The following is a 19,495-nucleotide window of genomic DNA, read 5'->3' on the forward strand; positions in this document are numbered from 1 at the left end:
CAAGTAATACTAAGGAATAAAGTCACATTCAGTTAATTTAACAGTAATGTCTTATTTAGGTGTAATACCACTAAATTATGTTACGTCACAGACGGTTTTATACGAAAATAGGTAGAAAAAAATTGGCGGGAGATTTTTGTCATTTGATCTTTTACTTTATCATAAGCAAGTTAAAGTTATCAAAAAGTATAACAAAATAGATGGCTTATAATAATACATATACAAGATTTTTTAAATGGGGGTCGATGGACACAGTTTCGAAGGCTTTCAGATGGATAAAACAAAAATTCCAAAACATGACAAGCAACCATTCTCAAAATATTCAGTATATTCCGCTAAATTAAAACAATTCATTATCTACTGATCACAAGCGTCGGATCATCATTCGGCTTTCTCTCATAAACCACGTATGTCTATTGTAAAAATTCATATAGGACCATAGCATACCGTTTCGGTATGGACCATTCAAATATGAAGTTTCACATTTGGGAAAAAACCACCATCCTCCCCGTTTCCCTTCGTCGAGGGATTCAAATTCAGCACAATTTTCAGAATTGTTATCAATGTTGTTCATGTCTGGAGTTGTAAACTTTGTTTGTCTTTCAAAAAGGTCTTGAAGACCATTCAGTGTTATTATTGCCGGCACTAGAAAATATAAAATAAAAATACGAAAAATGAGTAAATAGATTGTCAAAGATAATAATCGCAAAAATTATACTATAAGTTAACTGTGGTGATGGGTACCACATGAAGCACTGTCCGGTTATGTCATGAACATTGGAAATCACCGTTAGTTTATGGTTGGGTTCTGTTTCCTCCGTCTTTAGTTTTTGAGGTGTGTTTTGTGTACCGTAATTTATCAATGAGGTTGATGAATATTCACGTTATTGTTTACTTTTTGTCTAATTTATCCTATTTATTTTTCGTGATATACTCAATATAATCATAGCTATATTAATTTCTGCGAGATCCTAATTGATCAAGTGGACTCGTGCGTCGGTCACAGTGCAATGCGATAGATGCCACAATGTTTCAGAAGCATAAGTTTGAATCAAGGCGATAGAAGAACAAAAACATCATACATTGTTAATATGATAATTAACTATAAACATCATTATATAGGTCTGAATATTGAAAACAACATTTAAACTTATGTAAGGGTTGGATAAAAAACGCAATTTTTATACATGTGCATGTAAAACAAATATCTAGAGGGGTCTAAATACAGCACGAACAACATTTTCAAAAAGACCACAAAATTGAAAAGGTACAATTTGACAAAACGAATTTGACTAACAGGTCTGACAATTGATGGGTTTACCCTCCTTACTGCCATTGACAACTGTCAAATACATTGATCAAAAGATGTTAAACAAATGGATCTTTTTTATCTGATACCAAACAGAAAACAAAAAAATTGCGGCAAAAATGGTAAACCACAATTATAGATAATTTGCTTACTATATACATGCCACCCGGATTACGACAATGAATGTCTCTTACGTGATGTCAGGGATTGAAACAGCATTTGGATGGCCATTTGATTTACCTCAATTTAGAAAACACTCTTGCATTTAAAAGAGTAGAAGAAGTAGAATTAACGGATTATAAACCGAATGGTAAAATATAATACAAGTCCAATCAAAATAAATACAAACAAGTTTGAATTGAAAACAATTTTCAAACCTATGATTGCCTTGGATAAAAACTGTTTTACACGCATGCATGTTAAAAATGATTTCGTCGTAAAGGTGTCTCAGTAATAAACATAAGCCCATCAATGTTAGTTCTTCTTATTTACGTTCGCTAAATATTTATGTTGTTCTCTCGTCTGGATTTGAACGCATACTACTGAGATATTGTAGCACTAAATCGCCTTACACTGTAAACGACGCATTAAACCACTCTTCAAGACGTGCAATGCTTCACGCTGAAGTGCGTTGGTTAACACACTGAAGTGCAATTGTAATATTGTGACGGTACGTGTTGCTAGATACGCTGAAATGCGTTGGTTAACACACTGAAGTGCGATTGTAACATTGTGATGGTACGTGTTGCTAGATACGCTGAAGTGCGTTGGTTAACACACTGAAGTGCGATTGTAACATTGTGACGGTACGTGTTGCTAGATACGCTGAAGTGCGTTGGTTAACACACTGAAGTGCGATTGTAACATTGTGATGGTACTTGTTGCTAGATACGCTGAAATGCGTTGGTTAACACACTGAAAAGCGATTGTAACATTGTAATGGTACTTGTTGCTAGATACGCTGAAATGCGTTGGTTAACACACTGAAAAGCGATTGTAACATTGTGATGGTACTTGTTGCTAGATACGCTGAAATGCGTTGGTTAACACACTGAAAAGCGATTGTAACATTGTGATGGTACTTGTTGTTAGATACGGTAAAGTGGGTTGGTGGGTACTCTGAATTGCAACGGTCTCATATGGAAGTATCAATTACTAACTAATCAGGACATATTGGTTTTTTCAAATGTATTAGTAACTTGTTTTGTCATGTCAGCAGAGAAAAGCTCTTTTAAAATAAATATTTATCTATTTATCTGTTGTCATATAAGTTTGCTTTTTAGAAATAAAAACTACACGTGCATTTATGCTTCACTCATATGATAAAGTAAAACAATACGCTTTTTCTGTTAAAAAAAACAAGAGGGGGGGGGGCGATAATGAGCTGCAACTCTACTTAGTATCATGCATTAAAAAACAAACCAAACTCGAACAATTCAAGGTAAGTTTGGCCTAACCAATTGCAGAAGATAAATATTGTTTAAACGCACAATACAGTTGTCCAGATTGCGTCTTTTGTTACAAAGCAGGTTTCATCTCAAAAATAAAACAAAATTACAGCTACTTAATTTCAAGAAAATATTGCTAATGATTAATTTCGTTTTATTAATAAGTTGTTCATACAATATTATGTGATGTATACTTGAAGAGAAGTGAATAGTAGTAAGATTAAAATCAAAACATTGTATTTGTCTTACAAAACGTTTTCTGTATGAAAAATACATGTGCATGCTTCCCAAAAAATTAAATACCTAATCTGCAGACTTATGTTGATTTTTAGTCGCCTTTTCCCCTATGGCCATGGTTTGTTTGACTTAGTTTGACATAAGTTTGTTTCCCAAAATTCTTATGCTCAAAACTGTTCAAGATTTGAATTAGTTGTTTCATTCTGTGTTTTATCCGTTGTACGTATTAAACCTGCATTTACAATCTCTTAATATCCTGCCTTTTTAGAAAAAGTGTGGTATGAGTGCTAATGAGACGACTCACCATCAAAGTCAAAGTTTTTAAAAGTAAACCATCATAGGTCAAAGTATGTCTTTATTAAAATCATAGGCCATTTTATATAATAACGTTGTATTTGAAAAATTTACATTGAACAAACGGGATGAAAAAGAATCGAAATGCAGTAACAAGAACATCGCACTTCAGCGTGACCATTGTACTTCAGCTTCCCATCACACCCTGAGTCAACGTATCCTTACATGTCTGAAGTAAGATTATTTTTAACAATATATTTTTGTCATACATTTCAATTCTTTAGAAATCAATTATTTTTGAAATTCAAGCTTTTATATCATTGGATTTCTTATTGCTACATGTGTGACCACAATGGAACGATTCGGTGTTATCTAAGTAATTAATTATAATATATATATTTACAAAATTCAACTATGCGTTGTTATCTACTTTATAAATTATAAAATAAATATATACATACCTTTATTTCCAGTAAAGTTTCCAATAGTTAAAGTATACTTTGAATCTTCATTTCCAATTAAAAACTGTTTATATTTTGCAAAAACTGTAAATCTATGTTTCATTTCATCATGAACTAAGTCGATCCGCAGTTCATATTGATCATTAGAGGTCAACTGATGTAAACGTTCGTTACCTGAAATTGTTAGAAGGGTTGTATATACCTATCGTCATTTAGGAAAGAATGGAGAATAAAAAACAACATGAAGAACCAGAAAGAGGAAGAAAAAAGTAAAACCTTGTATTGATATATTCATCTTGTCATAACAAAGACACATTCAACACAACGCAAACTATGCAAAATCGAATCAGCACCCCAAATACGTTCCGTTGTTGTTTAATAATAAAAAATAGAAGGACAAATCTGTAGTAAGAATTGAAAATAGGATACGCGTTTTGGGGTCTCACTCACAATGCATTGTGTAAATTTCAATTCGAACTTGTTTAACAGAGTGAGGAAGTCAAATTATGTTTGTTAATCATGGGGATAGACAGTTACTGTAATTTCAGAAATAATTGGTTGGTTTATAATAAATTCGATTAATGCGACTAAGTATCGCAATAATCTTCAATTTGTTGAAGGCGGTCACTATATGGTAGAATAGAATAGAATAAGATCTCGCATTCTTATATATAATACATATATATGTGTGCAAATTTTTCTGACAACGCAAATTAGCCAATAATTAGTTTCATTTTTTTTACTTTTCAAAAGTTGAAACAAAAAAGCTTAATTTCTAAGTTTGTTACAGATATCGGTTCTTGCGAAGTAAACAGTAGATCTATTGATAAATGAAGAAAATCAATATTCTAAGAAAATCGCAAAGAACAATATTGATAGTTATACTAACCTAGCCAATGCTCTTGTGCAACATCACCGAATCCATTTTTGTAATCGTCCCAAAGTTTGTCTCCAAAATTAACGTCTCCGTTAAAGCGTTTTTGAACAACCTTGAAGAAGAAAGTCAAAATATTATTGTTCTTGGCCAAATAATTTTAAACTGTTTCATTTACTTCAAGCAAAATCAAAATAAATCCCAATAAAACTGTGTTTCTATCTGAAATATGCTTGGAAAAACAGATCATGTATTGTGAATTAATTGTACCTTTATTATATCATATGTATCGTTCTCTGCTATCTGTTGTTTTGTCACAATGTATATACTTGTTATGTATTCCCATAGCATATCATTTATGCTTTCGCAAATAAAATATTCATTCATTCATTCAAATGAGTAATTAACACTTATTTGAATTTAGATATGACGCGACTTCTGATTGGCTGATGTTGTTTTGTTTAATAACCATTAGACATAATCAAGTCATGTGATCGTGACATCCAATATGTTTCTTCATGGTTTACTTGGGTTTAAAATAGAATTGGGAATTAAATGATATGAAATCTCTTTTTTCCGTCCATTAAGAAATAACATCAAAATGTGGAGCACAATGAATAACCCGCATAGCAGAAAGGATGTCTGTAAGACATTTGTCAACAATATTCCAAATCTTACTGTATATGGGGGACATTTTTAATAAGTTTCGGAAGAACAAATTATCTTCATTGTTTTTGTTATAATAAACTCTGAACTGGCATTCAGTGACTATGTGTATTATTCTTTATGGATTACAGCTTCTTTATTTCAAAATAACCAACCGTGCGAGGTCTGAAAAGCCCGTCGAAGTGGATAAACACTTTCATCATCTTTCAAAATAACAAGCTTTTTACAAGACTGTTATAAATTTGATAGTAAATAAATGAAGAACCTAAAAAAGCAGAAAAAATGGAGGGTCCTTGCGCTTGTTTTTCGAGATATCAACCATTTTAAATTTAGTGTCAACAAATTTTCCTTAGATTGCTGCCTTTTTGTTTCTAAGAAGATGATCAATTCATAATGATCTTATAATACTCTCAAAGACAACGTCTTTAACTATATTTACATCCCAGCTGCTTTGTTCTACCAGGGGAAACTGAGCCGGATCACCCAATCCAGATCACCCCAGCTTGAGTTTCTTTGTTTATCGTGCTTTCCTTTGTTCTGTAACATTTTGGTGGGGTTTTAACCTTTTTGTAAATAAGTAAGTTGTCAGACTGATTGTTCAATTTAGATTTTTGGCGAGTCGGTAAACAAGAGTAGGGCGATTTTTTCATAAAGTGGCAATCTGGTATGGGCCGATTGGCCAGTGGAGCGAGTTGACATTGTTTCATATTTAATCATCGTGTTCGTGGGTCATAAAGAGTATACATTATATAGTAATATATAAAGTATAGGAATGGTTGTATGGCGATCTAAACTAAATTTTATGAATTGTAAATTGTTTTTGCTCTAATTCAAAACAGCTCGGATGTAAAATAGTTATCCCTGTCGGCCATTTGGAGGATCTTACCATGACACACCAAGTCCTCATGGGATAGCTATTACGTGTGTGGACGAGGCGCGCGACTGGTGTGATGAGTTGTGGTCCTGGTGCCTGTGATAACTATTTACACCACTGGGTCTATGCCACTGCTGGTGGACGTTTCGTCCCCGAGTGTATCACCAGCCCAGTAGTCAACTCTTTGGTGCTAACATGAATATCAATAATGTGGTCATTTTAATAAATTTCAAAACTTTGAATTTTTCGAAAAGCTAAGCTCTTGTCCGAGGCATAGATTACCTTAGTCGTATTTGGCACAACCTTTTGATATGAGCGTCGTTGGTGGGTCGTGTGTGGACGAGGCGCACGTCTGGCGTGCTGAGTTGTGGTCCTGGTGCCTTTAATAACTAATTATGGAATCAAATTCAGGAAAGAAAAGTAGGGATTCATGGACATTACTTTTAAATTCACTTTGTACAGGGATAAAACCAAATAATTTCAAATGTCTGGTACAAAATCTAAAACATCAACATCAAAATGCTTTATGTACATTGAAATACACTGCTTGGTTAATCACGTGTTTGAAAAAATATAACAACTCACCGACAAAAAACTTAATGTTGAGTCCTCAATGCTCCTTAACATTGTCCCCCTTTGGCTTTACTACAATTTTGATCTTAGAGTAACTAATGCGTATTATGCAGGCAAAACGCGCATTTGTCGTCTTACATTATAAGCTTGGTACCTTTTCAAACTATAGGTTAGACAAAACAATATAGGGGATAATTCATTTTATGTTCGATGTTTATATTTTATATTTGAATGTGGACGATACAAAAATATGATAAAATTACAAATTCTGCGTCGAAACAATTCATTTAATAAATTCGGTAAGGATCATACGTCAATGCTGTGTTTACAAATATTTGACAACTCTCCGTACTACTCGCTGATCAAGTGTTTATTATGTCGGTCAATGAGTTGTTCAATGTTATGGTGTTTTTCTAAAACAAGAGAATCCATAAAAGGTGCACAGAAAAAGGAAGTACAATTAAGGGTTATAAGATCCCTGTAAGTGAGACATGGACATGTAATCTGTATCATCTCCAAATTTGGGGATTTCAAAATTGAGTAAGTTTAATACAAACTGACCAGCCATCCTCCACCATCCGTTTCCATATCACAGTAAACATTATAGCCTGTCCCTCCCTGTGGATATATCCTGTATACACCACTAGATCCTCTTGTTACGTCCAAGCAATCTTTAGCAATGTTTGCTGAAACAAAGTCATGCTATAAATTAAAGCAACAGTAGTATACCGCTGTATAAATGTCGTGCATCAATTTAGCTAAAACTAATCCATGTAACAAACTAAAACAAACAAAGAAGCACACAAGAGGAAAACAACAGAAAAAGTCTCCTGCTTTCATATTGTCCTTTTGATTTTAAATCTTAACTTAAGTTAGACAGTTGAAACAGTCATTTTGATCTGACCGGCCCTTACAAAAATGAATATAAAATACTTTTCAGAAAATTTACTGAAAGATTGAACACGAAGTAATATCTTTGTGTTAAGAAATTTTCAGACGATGTTACAATCTAAGTGAGCGCTTTTGACTGAGTTTTTACGTTTTTTATGTTATATAATTATAAGTTAGTCATCAGTTAAGAAATCAGTAACACAAAATAGTGTGTATAATTCTCGGTATAATTATAAACATGTTGATTTCCTTGTGATGCGAAGTTTAATAAATGCATATGCATGTCTTACAGGTATACTTAAGTAGAATGAATGATCCAAAAACTACATAAAATGTGGACTTTTGTAAAAAAAAACTTGTATGCTTATTAAACAATTAGTTAGTAATGGATGTGATGTAAATCTACGTAAAATATGCATGCTCATTCCAGTCAAGGTTTTGTGTGTACATTTCGTAATAGATTAGGAGCGGGGATGATTAAAGTCTTCACAACATGTCTATTTTTAATTCAATGTTATGTGTGTATATTTAATAATAGATTAAGATTAGGGATAACTCCAATGCTTCATCAATTCTATACTTATATGTCAAACCTATTTATGTCCATCTAATAATATCTAGGGGAAGAAATTATTCACAAATCTGCACCTTAAATTCAAATTAATCTATATAAACGAGGTAATAGATAAAGAGAAGGGATGATTTGAATGAACAGTCATAGATAAAGTATACACGAGTTACCGTAAGTTCAAAGTTATTTATGTTAAATAAATAATTTGGTTTTCGAAAAGTTACAAAAAAATTGCACCGCTCAAATGCTTTTTTTTGTTTATCGTTCTTGACATATTTGTTTGTGTTTATAGTGATTGAGATTAAAACATAATGGTTACTGCTGTACATTTTGTTCACCTATTATGTTTGTTTAATTTGTACATACATTGCTGTTAATGTAATAAAAATGCTACTTGCATACAAATGAGAGATATAGCTCGATGTAGCTTTGTAACCAGGTTTATTCAAAACTTTCTACTGTAGAAAAATAAATGCCTATTCTAACTCTGAGTCAGGAATAGGACAGTTGTGATCCATTCGTTTGATATGTTTTTGCTTTTGGTTTTGCCATTTGAAAACGAATTTTCCATTTTGAACTTCATAGATCGATATTTTTTTATCTGTTTTTACCTTTTTTTGGAAGTGTTGTGTGTATTTAAATGGTACGTCATACGAATATGGATGATAAGAAAGTACATATATTATTCGCCGTTTACATTGTTAATGCTATAATATTCATATTCATTTGCTTATCTGCTTATGTTATGGAACTACCATGCTTTGATAAAGTAAACGGTATTTGTTATTTTTTTACATTTTTTGAGGGTCTTACATCTTATTGTTGAGATACGTATTTAGTGTAGTCACGGTGGTATCTTTAATGTTAATGTACAATATATCACCTCAGTCGGTTTCTTAATAGCATTGTTTAAATGCAGCTGAAAACAGAATTTATAAAACTTACAAGATAAATTCGTGAACAAAATTGTTAAATATACAACTAATGTGAGTGGTTATGGTAATATACATTTATGTGACTTGTTTACGGCTGACACTTTGTGTCAGTCCTTTTTTTCTTATAATACATGCATATCTTTTAAGAATTTCACTTTGAAAATAATAAAAAAAAATATATGAAATATGTTTTTTGCATCTTGAACATTGTTGAATAGCATAAAGAACATGCACCACTTACGTTTTCTTGAAGTTTGAATTTTGTTTTCCAGCTCGTTAATTTTCTTGCTGTAGTCTTTTGATATCAATGTATCAACCTTCCTCCAATTTTTCATTTAATTTTTTTTCTAGTTTATTTATTTCAGTATCGATGTAAGATTCAATGTTCGACATGTCTAGATCGACTACAAGCGGAGCTTTCATTTCATCAAGTACCGACACGGAAACCAGTGGATTACAAAATGCCGTACACAGAACTAACATAAAAACAAAAAATAGTGGACTGATTCTCCAAAAAGTCATGGTTGTCTAGAAATCTGAAGTATGGTTGTCGACAACTTAATGAAAACAACTGACAATCGAAATTCGTGTTAATGTTGTATTTAAAATAGATCCCGTGTGATAATTCCCCTTGTTATTTGGGTTTGAAATCTCAGTAAATTACCATTCAACTACTTAAATAGATAATGATATATAATGTTCATTTTTTATATATAATTGGTCAAGTAATAAAACAGATTTATAATATATAATTTGAAATAATTTGATTTCCACTAAATGTGTGACTGAACTTGATGAATCACCTTTATATTGCTCAGTTTTTATATGTTTATGCTGCACTTTGTATCACGTGTTATATAAACGATGTAGTTGGATCCTGCACGATTGAATTATTAAACATTAAGATGTTTATGGTTTCTGACGCAATCTTATTGTACATTTACTAGGAAATTTAGAGGTTTTAATAAAAACAAGATGTTTATACCGTACCGATAAGTGTTCCCTCGATGTGTTAAGGATGAATATTATTGTGTGTCTGAAAGTACTTATTGGTACAATAGCAAAATAATATAATAGGCAAAGTCAAACAACTTATAGAATCAAAACGACAATAAAATATATTGAAAAAAGTAACACCACAAATATACTCCAAGGATAATTCAAAAAGGAAAGTCCCTAATCAAATGGCAACATCAAAATTTCAAACACATCAAACGAATGGATATAAACTGTCATATTCCTGCGATTGATACACGAATTTTCTTATGTAGAAAATGGTGGATTGAACCTGGTTTTATAGCTAGCCAAACCTCTTACTTGTATGACAGTCGCATCGAATGTCATTATATTGACAGCTTTCTATCAAATTTTGTAAGAGGAGTTGAGTCAAATATGCAAAGTCTTCTTACAAAAGTCAAAAAATCAAATTCCGCTACAATATGATATAATACACAGAGTACTAACATTCCAACAAATTCAATTTCAATAATCAAAAGTTTCTGTTTTAATTGCTACTGCTTTATGAATAGTATGGTGTACATGTGATCGCTCATACAGTGTTATATCGGTTTTGGGAAATTTTTAGGAATTTAGGTCCTCCGTGCTCTTCAACTTCGAACATTTTCTTTTTTTGTTTTTTTGTTTTTGTTTTTGTTTTTGTTTTTTTGGTTTTTTTTTCGAGCGTCACTGATGAGTCTGCTGTAGACGAAACGCGCGTTTGTCGTAAAAACAAAATTTAATCCTGGTATCTATGATATGTTTATTTGTTGTAACACATATGGAGTGGTTATTATTATTAGTACTGGTTTACGTATACGAATTAGTGTATTTTCTATGTGATGGTCTTTCAGTTATATGAGGTATTTCGGAAAACGGGAGATAGATTTTATAAAAATACAGTCAAAACATATCTAAACGAACCAAATTGAATTGTAAGGACACAACTTTGATAATTGGATTTTGTGTTTTTGGACTTGCAATGATTTGTTTTAGTTGTTGTACCTGACTTAATTGAATACATTCAAAATGTAAAAACAATTTCTAATATCAAAATAGTTCGGGTATACTAGGTTTCACTGTATAATATACGTATTTATTGCATTGTCAAGATTAAACTAGGACATTTTACCCTTGTTTACATTTCAACATCAGATAAAACTGGTAACCAATACGGACAGTTTCACACCAATAAGCTGATAAAGAAAACAAAACTAATCCCGGCGCGAAACTAAATTTCCAAAGATGAAACAAGGTGTCTTTGATAAAGTGATTTTATTTGTATTATTTAACAACATTAAAGGTAGGTATTTGTTAAAGTTAGGTACTTGTTATTAAGCTATTTCTGTTTAAGATAAAAATAAATTGATAAATTGAAAATATAAACAAGTGATTAAGTGAACGAAAAAATACACATGTGTCCACTGTAATAATGCGCTACAAGGCTTTCCCAATCAGACTCTGGCTGGTTCATTTTTTGAAAGTGATGCATTACCTACTTGTCAGTTTATTCTAAATAGCATAGAAAATGTAGTTTATGCGGTATTGGCTTTGCTCATTGTTGAAGGCCGTACGGTGACCTATAGTTGTTAATGTCTGTGTCATTTTGGTCTTTTGTGGATAGTTGTCTCATTGGCAATCATACCACATCTTCTTTTTTATACACTGAATAACTGCATCAAATTTTTTATGTTAATTCGAATAGACTGACAAAATAAAACAGTGATTTCTTATTATTTAATTCTAAATTCCATTTTAAATCGGCTTAGTTCATGAAAAACGTTGATGACGTCATGGTCACAGGACACAATTGTGTCTATGATATGATAAACAAAACGACGTCTGCCAATCATAAGACGCGTAAATCCAACATCAAATTATAAAAAAACGAACGCCTCAACTCCAACAGGCAAAGTTAACTTTGAATGTAATTGGCCTGTTTAGGTAAATGTTGCTTACATGGCTTGTCAACAGATTTTAAACATTATTGACTTTCAAATATTTGATTACGAGCATAGTTTAAACATATTTATTTATCGTGGATTGGGAAACCAGTTTTGCAACTTATATTAATCCCTTTCCACTTTGCGGGTGCGAGTGCATACATGTACAGCATACATGATGAAATAAAATTGAGACGAATAAAATGTATAACGTTTTGTTATCCTTTTTTTTTTTTAACTTATGCGGTTTTATTCTAGACCAAGCAAAAAAAAACCATCAACAAACAAACCCAGTCAAATCAATGTTTTGAAAAAATCAAAACATCTAACGTTTCTTGGTGGCGTATGATTACCTATTACAAACATTCAGTACGAGTTTGGATACTGAAGCTTCTATAATTTCGACATCTCTCTTTTCGATATTACCACTACAAAAGTCAAAAAGTTTGAAAAGACCAGTTTTTGTCTTGATTTGCATAAACTTTTACTCGACATTCTCCAAAAGTTTGACTTATGTCTTAATTTTTCTTGACAAATTCTCATTTAAATCAAATTTGTATGAAATTTACTCGAAATATTCTTGACATTCTGAATATGAAAAATGTATGATCTTAAAATTTCTTGACAAATTCTTGACATTTAATTACTGTCTTGAAATTTCTCGATATATTCTCGACATTCTTATTTTTTCTCAGTATGGCTTGACATATTCTGAACATTTTGAATTGTGTCTTAAATTTACTTGACAGTTCTGAGTTTTACAAATCATGACCAATATTCATGATCTAACTTTAATCTTTATTTCTCTTTACATAATATACTGTTGTTTTAAGTTAACCTACTTACATGTAAAATAATTGAAAAATTGGGTATCTAAATATTTTTACAAAATTTAATGCAAATATGGCTATGAAATCTGATGTATAAAATCATTTTAAATGTGAGTGTGTTGATATAAAACAATTTAAATGTGGGTTTTAAAAAAAAATCAAATTTTGATTCCTAAATCTATTAATTAAACGATTAAAAACAATCATACTGTATACATATTTCATTCTACTTTCATATTATTCAATGTTAATATGGTAAATAATTATTGTACAAAAATGTGGTTTATATAAATGGCAAATTATTATGATATACAAAGCATTCATTTAACAGAAGAAAAAAGTGTGTAATGTCATCTGTTGGAACATATATTAAGTATTACACATTTACAGGATGTTCCCATAAAATTAAGGTATTCCACACCCAAAATACACGCAACTGTCAAATAGAAATTACTGATTTAGCTGTAGGCAGCCATACAACTTATCAGTTGACCATTCAAAAGATTAGAAGAAAATTAGTATCTACTCCAGGAATAATATTAAAAAAAATGTATTCATAATGGGCCGGGTCCCATCAATGATTTCTATAGAAATCATTGGTCTTATGAAATGAATCTCAAACAGACATGCTCAATATAGATCCAAACATTCTTTTTTCTTTTCAGGAAGTTATCACATTTTTTTTTTGATAAAAAAAACTATAAAATTCAACACTCAAATTTGAATAAAAATGTTTTTTGGTTGTTCCAAAAATAAATAAGGTTTTTGAATCAAGATGAGAACAAATTCTTTGACCTACACGAAAGCCCCCCTCTTTTTTGGCCACTCAAACCCAAAAGATGATTTGTTGTGTCCAAAAGAGACACATGGTCACATTTTAAAACTGCTTTCGAGACACCTATTTTAGTAAAGCAAATTTTACTGGCAGTTTTGCGATTGGCAAAAATCTAAATGCTGTTTGTCAGTTACTTCGACTCATATTCCAAGTGAAAACAATTAATTAGATGTTTAATAAAAATAAATCAAAATTAAACTACATGGGGGATTATTCAGGGTATTCCAACTTTGGTGCACACCAAAGGTATCTTACTATACCAAATTTATCCTTGATTCTTCAAAGTGTAGTTTAGCCATAAGAAAAAGGAGTATATAACAGCAATAGAATGTCATAAACAGTGCAAAATGAGTCTGTACACATTTCAGGCGAAATTTATACTGTTGAGATAGTGTCAAGACATACTTAAGACTGTCAAGAATGTGTCGAGACATATTCAGTCATTATTTAGAACATCAAGAATATGTCAAGACATATTCAGACATTATTAAGAATGTCAAGAATATGTCAAGACAGATCGAGACAAATTTAAGACAGTCAAGAATTGGTCGAGACTAATCCAGACTCTTATCAAATGAAACAGGAAGTGTCGAGAAATTTTAAGACAATGTTCATACTGTCAAGACCCTTGTCCAGAAAAATCAAGAAGCTTATAAGACAAATTAATACTATGTCAAGATTGTTTTTAAATTATTCAGACAAATTAAGAATGTCGAGTAAAAGTTCAAGCAAATTCAGACAAAAACGGGTCTTTTCAGACTTTTTGACTTTTGTAGTGTACTGTTCTAAATGCGTGACGTTTCGGCCCTTTAAGGAAAATTTCGAAGTTGAAAATGATTTCAACGTCATCAATGACCAAGGTATTATTAGATAAACTCATTATATTAACATCACTGCAGGCAGGACTTGCCAAATTACCTTGATATTATAATCGCAACCATATGGCATTGCAGTCCCTAATTCCCTCATTCAGAAATTTTCCTTATCTTTGCAAAAAGGAGTACTTAGTACAGGGCTATTTGTGTGGTGATACATTTTCTCGATGATGCGTACTTTCATATATAAAGAAGGATCATGGTCCAGTTGATTAAAATGGTTATATTATAAAGAACCCTAAATTGCGGATCTTTATAATCAGACCGGTGTTGATTCATTCTTTTACGCAAAGTTTGACAAGTTTCACCAACACAAAGTACATTCGTTTCCGTACACGACATTGTCCGTGGAACAGTCCAGAGTCTCGAAAGATTAAGTATAATGTGTTTTAGAAGTTAAATTACTAGTAAAATCAGGAGTCGTGATTAACATGTCACAGGTCTTTCACGTGCTCTTTTTTTCCTTTTTTATGTTTACAAGAAGAAATGATAGGTGTTGATTCACTTTGCAGCAGGTGTCTTTAAAAAGTCGAAAATATTGACGCAACATGGCTTTAATTTATGAAAAGTATCTGCATTTTTAAAATAGTAATTACCTTCTGGCTGAACATAAGTCAAATCAGGGGTATCCCGAGGGATATGCCATGGAATACACAATTGATATGCTATAGTGTTTCGTACAGCAAAAGAGGACCTTGGTAACCCGGGCGACGTCCCAGCCGGTTTGTTCTTTGTATTATTTGTATTCATCATGCATAAAGCTACCAGGTTAATGATGCCTTCGGGGAATAATCCACCAGTAGTAATGTTTCCTCTAGGAAGAAACTTGACATCGACTTGGTTGTAGTTAAAAATAAAATCACAAAAATACTGAACTCAGAGAAAAATTTAGTCGGACAGTCCATTGTCACATGGCAAAATCAAATGTCAAAACACATATTTTTGTCCATCTTGTTATGATATTGTAATTATTGTATTTATTTATGTTGACCTGATTTGTGTTTTGTGGCCTGATAGTTGTTTACAGAATAATCTTAGAACTGTGCAGTTTAGAAATCACTGGAACAATTACAGAATGATTGGAACTTTCCAGAATGATCCTAATAAAAGATGTGTTATATAAACTTCTACATTTTACTAGAAACTTCCGTTGTAACTTGACGTTCCATTCTAGAGTGTTCTAGTATTTTCCGTTACAACTATATATTATATAGACACTAAAAAAACACACTCTTAGACTTAGACATACATTTTGTAGATAGACATTAATATTCATAACATTTGGATTGACACTTTTATTCTACAATAGTTATCAAAGGTACCAGGATTATAATTTAGTACGCCAAACGCGCGTTTCGTCTACATAAGACTCATCAGTGACGCTCATATCAAAATATTTATTAAGCCAAACAAGTAAAAAGTTGAAGAGCATTGAGGATCCAAAATTCCAAAAAGTTGTGCCAAATACGGCTAAGGTAATCTATGCCTGGGATAAGAAAATCCTTAGTTTTTCGAAAAATTCATAGTTTTGTTAACAGGAAATTTGTAAAAATGACCACATTATTGATATTCATGTCAACACCGAAGTGTTGACTACTGGGCTGGTGATACCCTCGGGGACGAAACGTCCACCAGCAGTGGCATCGAACCATTGGTGTAAATAGTTATCAAAGGTACCAGGATTATAATTTAGTACGCCAGACGCGCGTTTCGTCTACATAAGACTCATCAGTGACGCTCATATCAAAATATTTATTAAGCCAAACAAGTAAAAAGTTGAAGAGCATTGAGGATCCAAAATTCCAAAAAGTTGTGCCAAAAACGGCTAAGGTAATTTATGCCTTGGATAAGAAAATCCTTAGTTTTTCGAAAAATTCAAAGTTTTGTTAACAGGAAATTTGTACAAATGACCACATTATTGATATTCATGTCAACACCGAAGTGTTGACTACTGGGCTGGTGATACCCGCGGGGACGAAACGTCCACCAGCAGTGGCATCGACCCAGTGGTGTAAATAGTTATCAAAGGTACCAGGATTATAATTTAGTACGCCAGACGCGCGTTACAAACAACATCATACTGGATTGTGACCGTAGTAGTGAATGTAATATTCAGATTGATTCCGAAAGATATCCGGATACAGACAAAGATAAAAGATTGGACTCATATGTTGACAGTTAAGTTGACAGTAATATTTGTGTTATACTTCTTGTAAACTTTTGTATGATAAATATTGTTAAATTTTATTATTGATTTGTGTCTTTTGTTGACTACAATTTAAAGGTAATTTCTGGCAGTAACAATCTGATGAGTTAAGCCTTTTTGAACTGATTTTTATAGTTCGTTCTTATGTTGTACTGTTATACCACTGTCCCAGGTTAGGGGGAGGGTTGGGATCCCGCTAACATGTTTAACCCCGCCACATTATTTATGTATGTGCCTGTCCCAAGTCAGAAGCCTGTAATTCAGTGGCTGTCGTTTGTTTATGTGTTACATATTTGTTTTTCGTTCATTTTTTTTACATAAATAAGGCCGTTAGTTTTTCTCGTTTGAATTGTTTTACATTGTCTTATCGGGCCTCTTATAGCTCACTATGCGGTATGAATTTTGCTCATTGTTGAAGGCCGTACGGTGACCTATAGTTGTTAATGTTTGTGTCATTTTGGTCTTTTGTGGATAGTTGTTTCATTGACATTCAAACCACATCTTCTTTTTTATAACATCTAAAACGAATGGACAAGAGCTGTCATATTCCTGACTTGGTACAGGCATTTTCAAATGTAGAAGTTGGAATGCCCAAACTTTGGAGGTAAGTCCGTCTCAGGGAGTCCCTTTACTGATAGAAGGCCTCCATGGGAGGGAGTGTGTTACTACTGTCTTAAGCATAGAAATGTTAAAAAGGACTGTCTAGATTTACAGGAGAGGGATAAAACTATGACCTCCACAATTCAGTCGAAAATAGCTGCAACAGGACTATTAAACTCAAACGGGACTACTGAGGAGGCCGGAAGGAGTCCACACAAATGAAGTTAGGCCTCTCGGTAGTTAAGTCTGTATCCCAAGGCAAAGTAGCCGAGGTAGCTGTAGTGGGATCAGGGGTAGATGCCAGGGACAGAAAGGGAACAGAGAACATAGTGTGTCGTTGAAGGTTGAGTCCAAGCAGTGCTCCGATTCTGACAAAGAGGCAACTCCTTCATGTAAGTTGGACTGCTTCGTATTAAAATGTCCTGCGAACATATTGAGGCATGGTGCACTAGAGTTGAACCACATCCTTCTCCCAGGTGGGTATTTGTTGGTGAAGAAAATCGTCAAAAGGGACACAGGCCTTGCCGGGTACTCTTTACTGAATATTCATAAACTAATCAAGGTTGATTAGGACAGAAGGTTAATAAAGGACACAGACAGTGGTTGTTGGAAAATAAGGGTCAAACAGGGGTATTCCTTGATGCTGGATACCCCAGCCATACCATTAGTAGAGAAATGTGAGGTGCCCTAAGGCAATATAGTTCCTTCAGCATTGCTTAAGGGGAACCAGGAGGGTCCAGTAGCCAATATTATGAGGGGATCCAAATGAGCTATCTTAGCAATTGAGACTACTTTGGATAGTGACGAGAAGGCCCAACGAGAAGGGTTTGAACGCCACATCAGAAGGTAAGGCATACCACATTGCCATTAGTAGAACAGGCTAGGGATGAGGAGGTAGTCACTGTTTGTCAGCAATATCAGGGGCCTACTCCTGTTGTAGATAGAGGAATAACTGACAATACTGAAAAAGATCATACATCCATGCATCACTTTTGTTGACCCTTCCGCAACTGTAGAAAATTGACAGAAATGCAACAGGGTCCTCAACGGAAGCAATTAACAGAAAAACCACACCAGGAAACAACCGGCCAATCAACAAAGGAGCAGTCTTCAGTGTAGAATATTTATGTGACAAGGAATCTGCATCTGTTATCCAGAAAATTCTAGTTTAATTTTAGGGTCACTTTTTAGAGCAGATTATGTGGGCACTAATCATTTTAATCTGCAAAGGGTTACAACAGAAGACAGTGGGATCCTGGAATTCCCTGCCGTAACAAAGATATAAATACAGTGCAAGTGAGGAAAAAATTAGAACAAACTCTTCACGACGGAGAATGAATTAGCACAACCTCCTGGGTCCAACTATGTAGAGGACATTCAGCCACTAAGTGGACTGGTCTTAGTTTGTATAAAGACAGGGAAGAGTTGGTATACGATCCAGAGAAGAACCATTCACAGTTATCTGGGTTCCCAATTTGTTGAGAACCCATTGCACTAAATGTTAATGTATCAGAAGACACATGGATACAAAGGGTCTGTTTGGAGGGGATAGCCTCAATACTTTTTTTTTAAATTGTTAGGGGGATGGGGGTATACTTTTTAAATTGATGCATATTTCTCTAAATTTGGTATGATTTCCGTATTTTGTTAATTTTGGGCGAAAACCACAGGGTCCACCTAAGTGGAGGTGGCCTTATCAATAAAATTGGGGGGAGTGTAGTATTCGGAGGGTTAGTTTTAGGTCATCAGACAGACCATCTAGGGATGTCCGAATAACTAACCAGAAATCATCCTCTTCAAGTTCAAACTAATGGCTATACAAACACCTATTCACACTAGAAGAGCAATCGGCCGTTCCTGACTGCAGTAACTACCATTCAAGGTAGCTATCTGTATAGAGATATACTCGGGATCACAACATTGGCGCTGCGAGCAGGGTATTAAGTTTTAAATCTTGTGCCTTTTGTGAGCTATTATTCGATTGTTCCTTTGTCTAATGTGTTCTCCTATTTATTTGTATTGTAGTCCGATGATGGTGTGTTTAAATGTTTAAAGCCGGAGGTTTGTTATGCCGCAA

General features: G+C 33.3%; 1 protein-coding gene across 1 annotated transcript; it reads right to left on the bottom strand.

The window, feature by feature from the left end:
- Positions 1-310: 310 nt before the first annotated feature.
- Positions 311-9,784, bottom strand: LOC139486288 (fibroleukin-like). Its single transcript, XM_071271099.1, has 5 exons — positions 9,375-9,784; positions 7,298-7,422; positions 4,639-4,738; positions 3,750-3,923; positions 311-645 (listed from the first exon to the last, which is right to left on the bottom strand). The coding sequence occupies exons 1-5, from the start codon at positions 9,466-9,468 to the stop codon at positions 365-367; spliced, it is 774 nt and encodes a 257-aa protein (XP_071127200.1). The 5' UTR covers positions 9,469-9,784; the 3' UTR covers positions 311-364.
- Between the last annotated feature and the right edge of the window lie 9,711 nt (positions 9,785-19,495).

This window comes from Mytilus edulis, chromosome 8, assembly GCF_963676685.1.
Source record: "Mytilus edulis chromosome 8, xbMytEdul2.2, whole genome shotgun sequence".
Taxonomy (NCBI): Eukaryota; Metazoa; Mollusca; class Bivalvia; order Mytilida; family Mytilidae; genus Mytilus; species Mytilus edulis.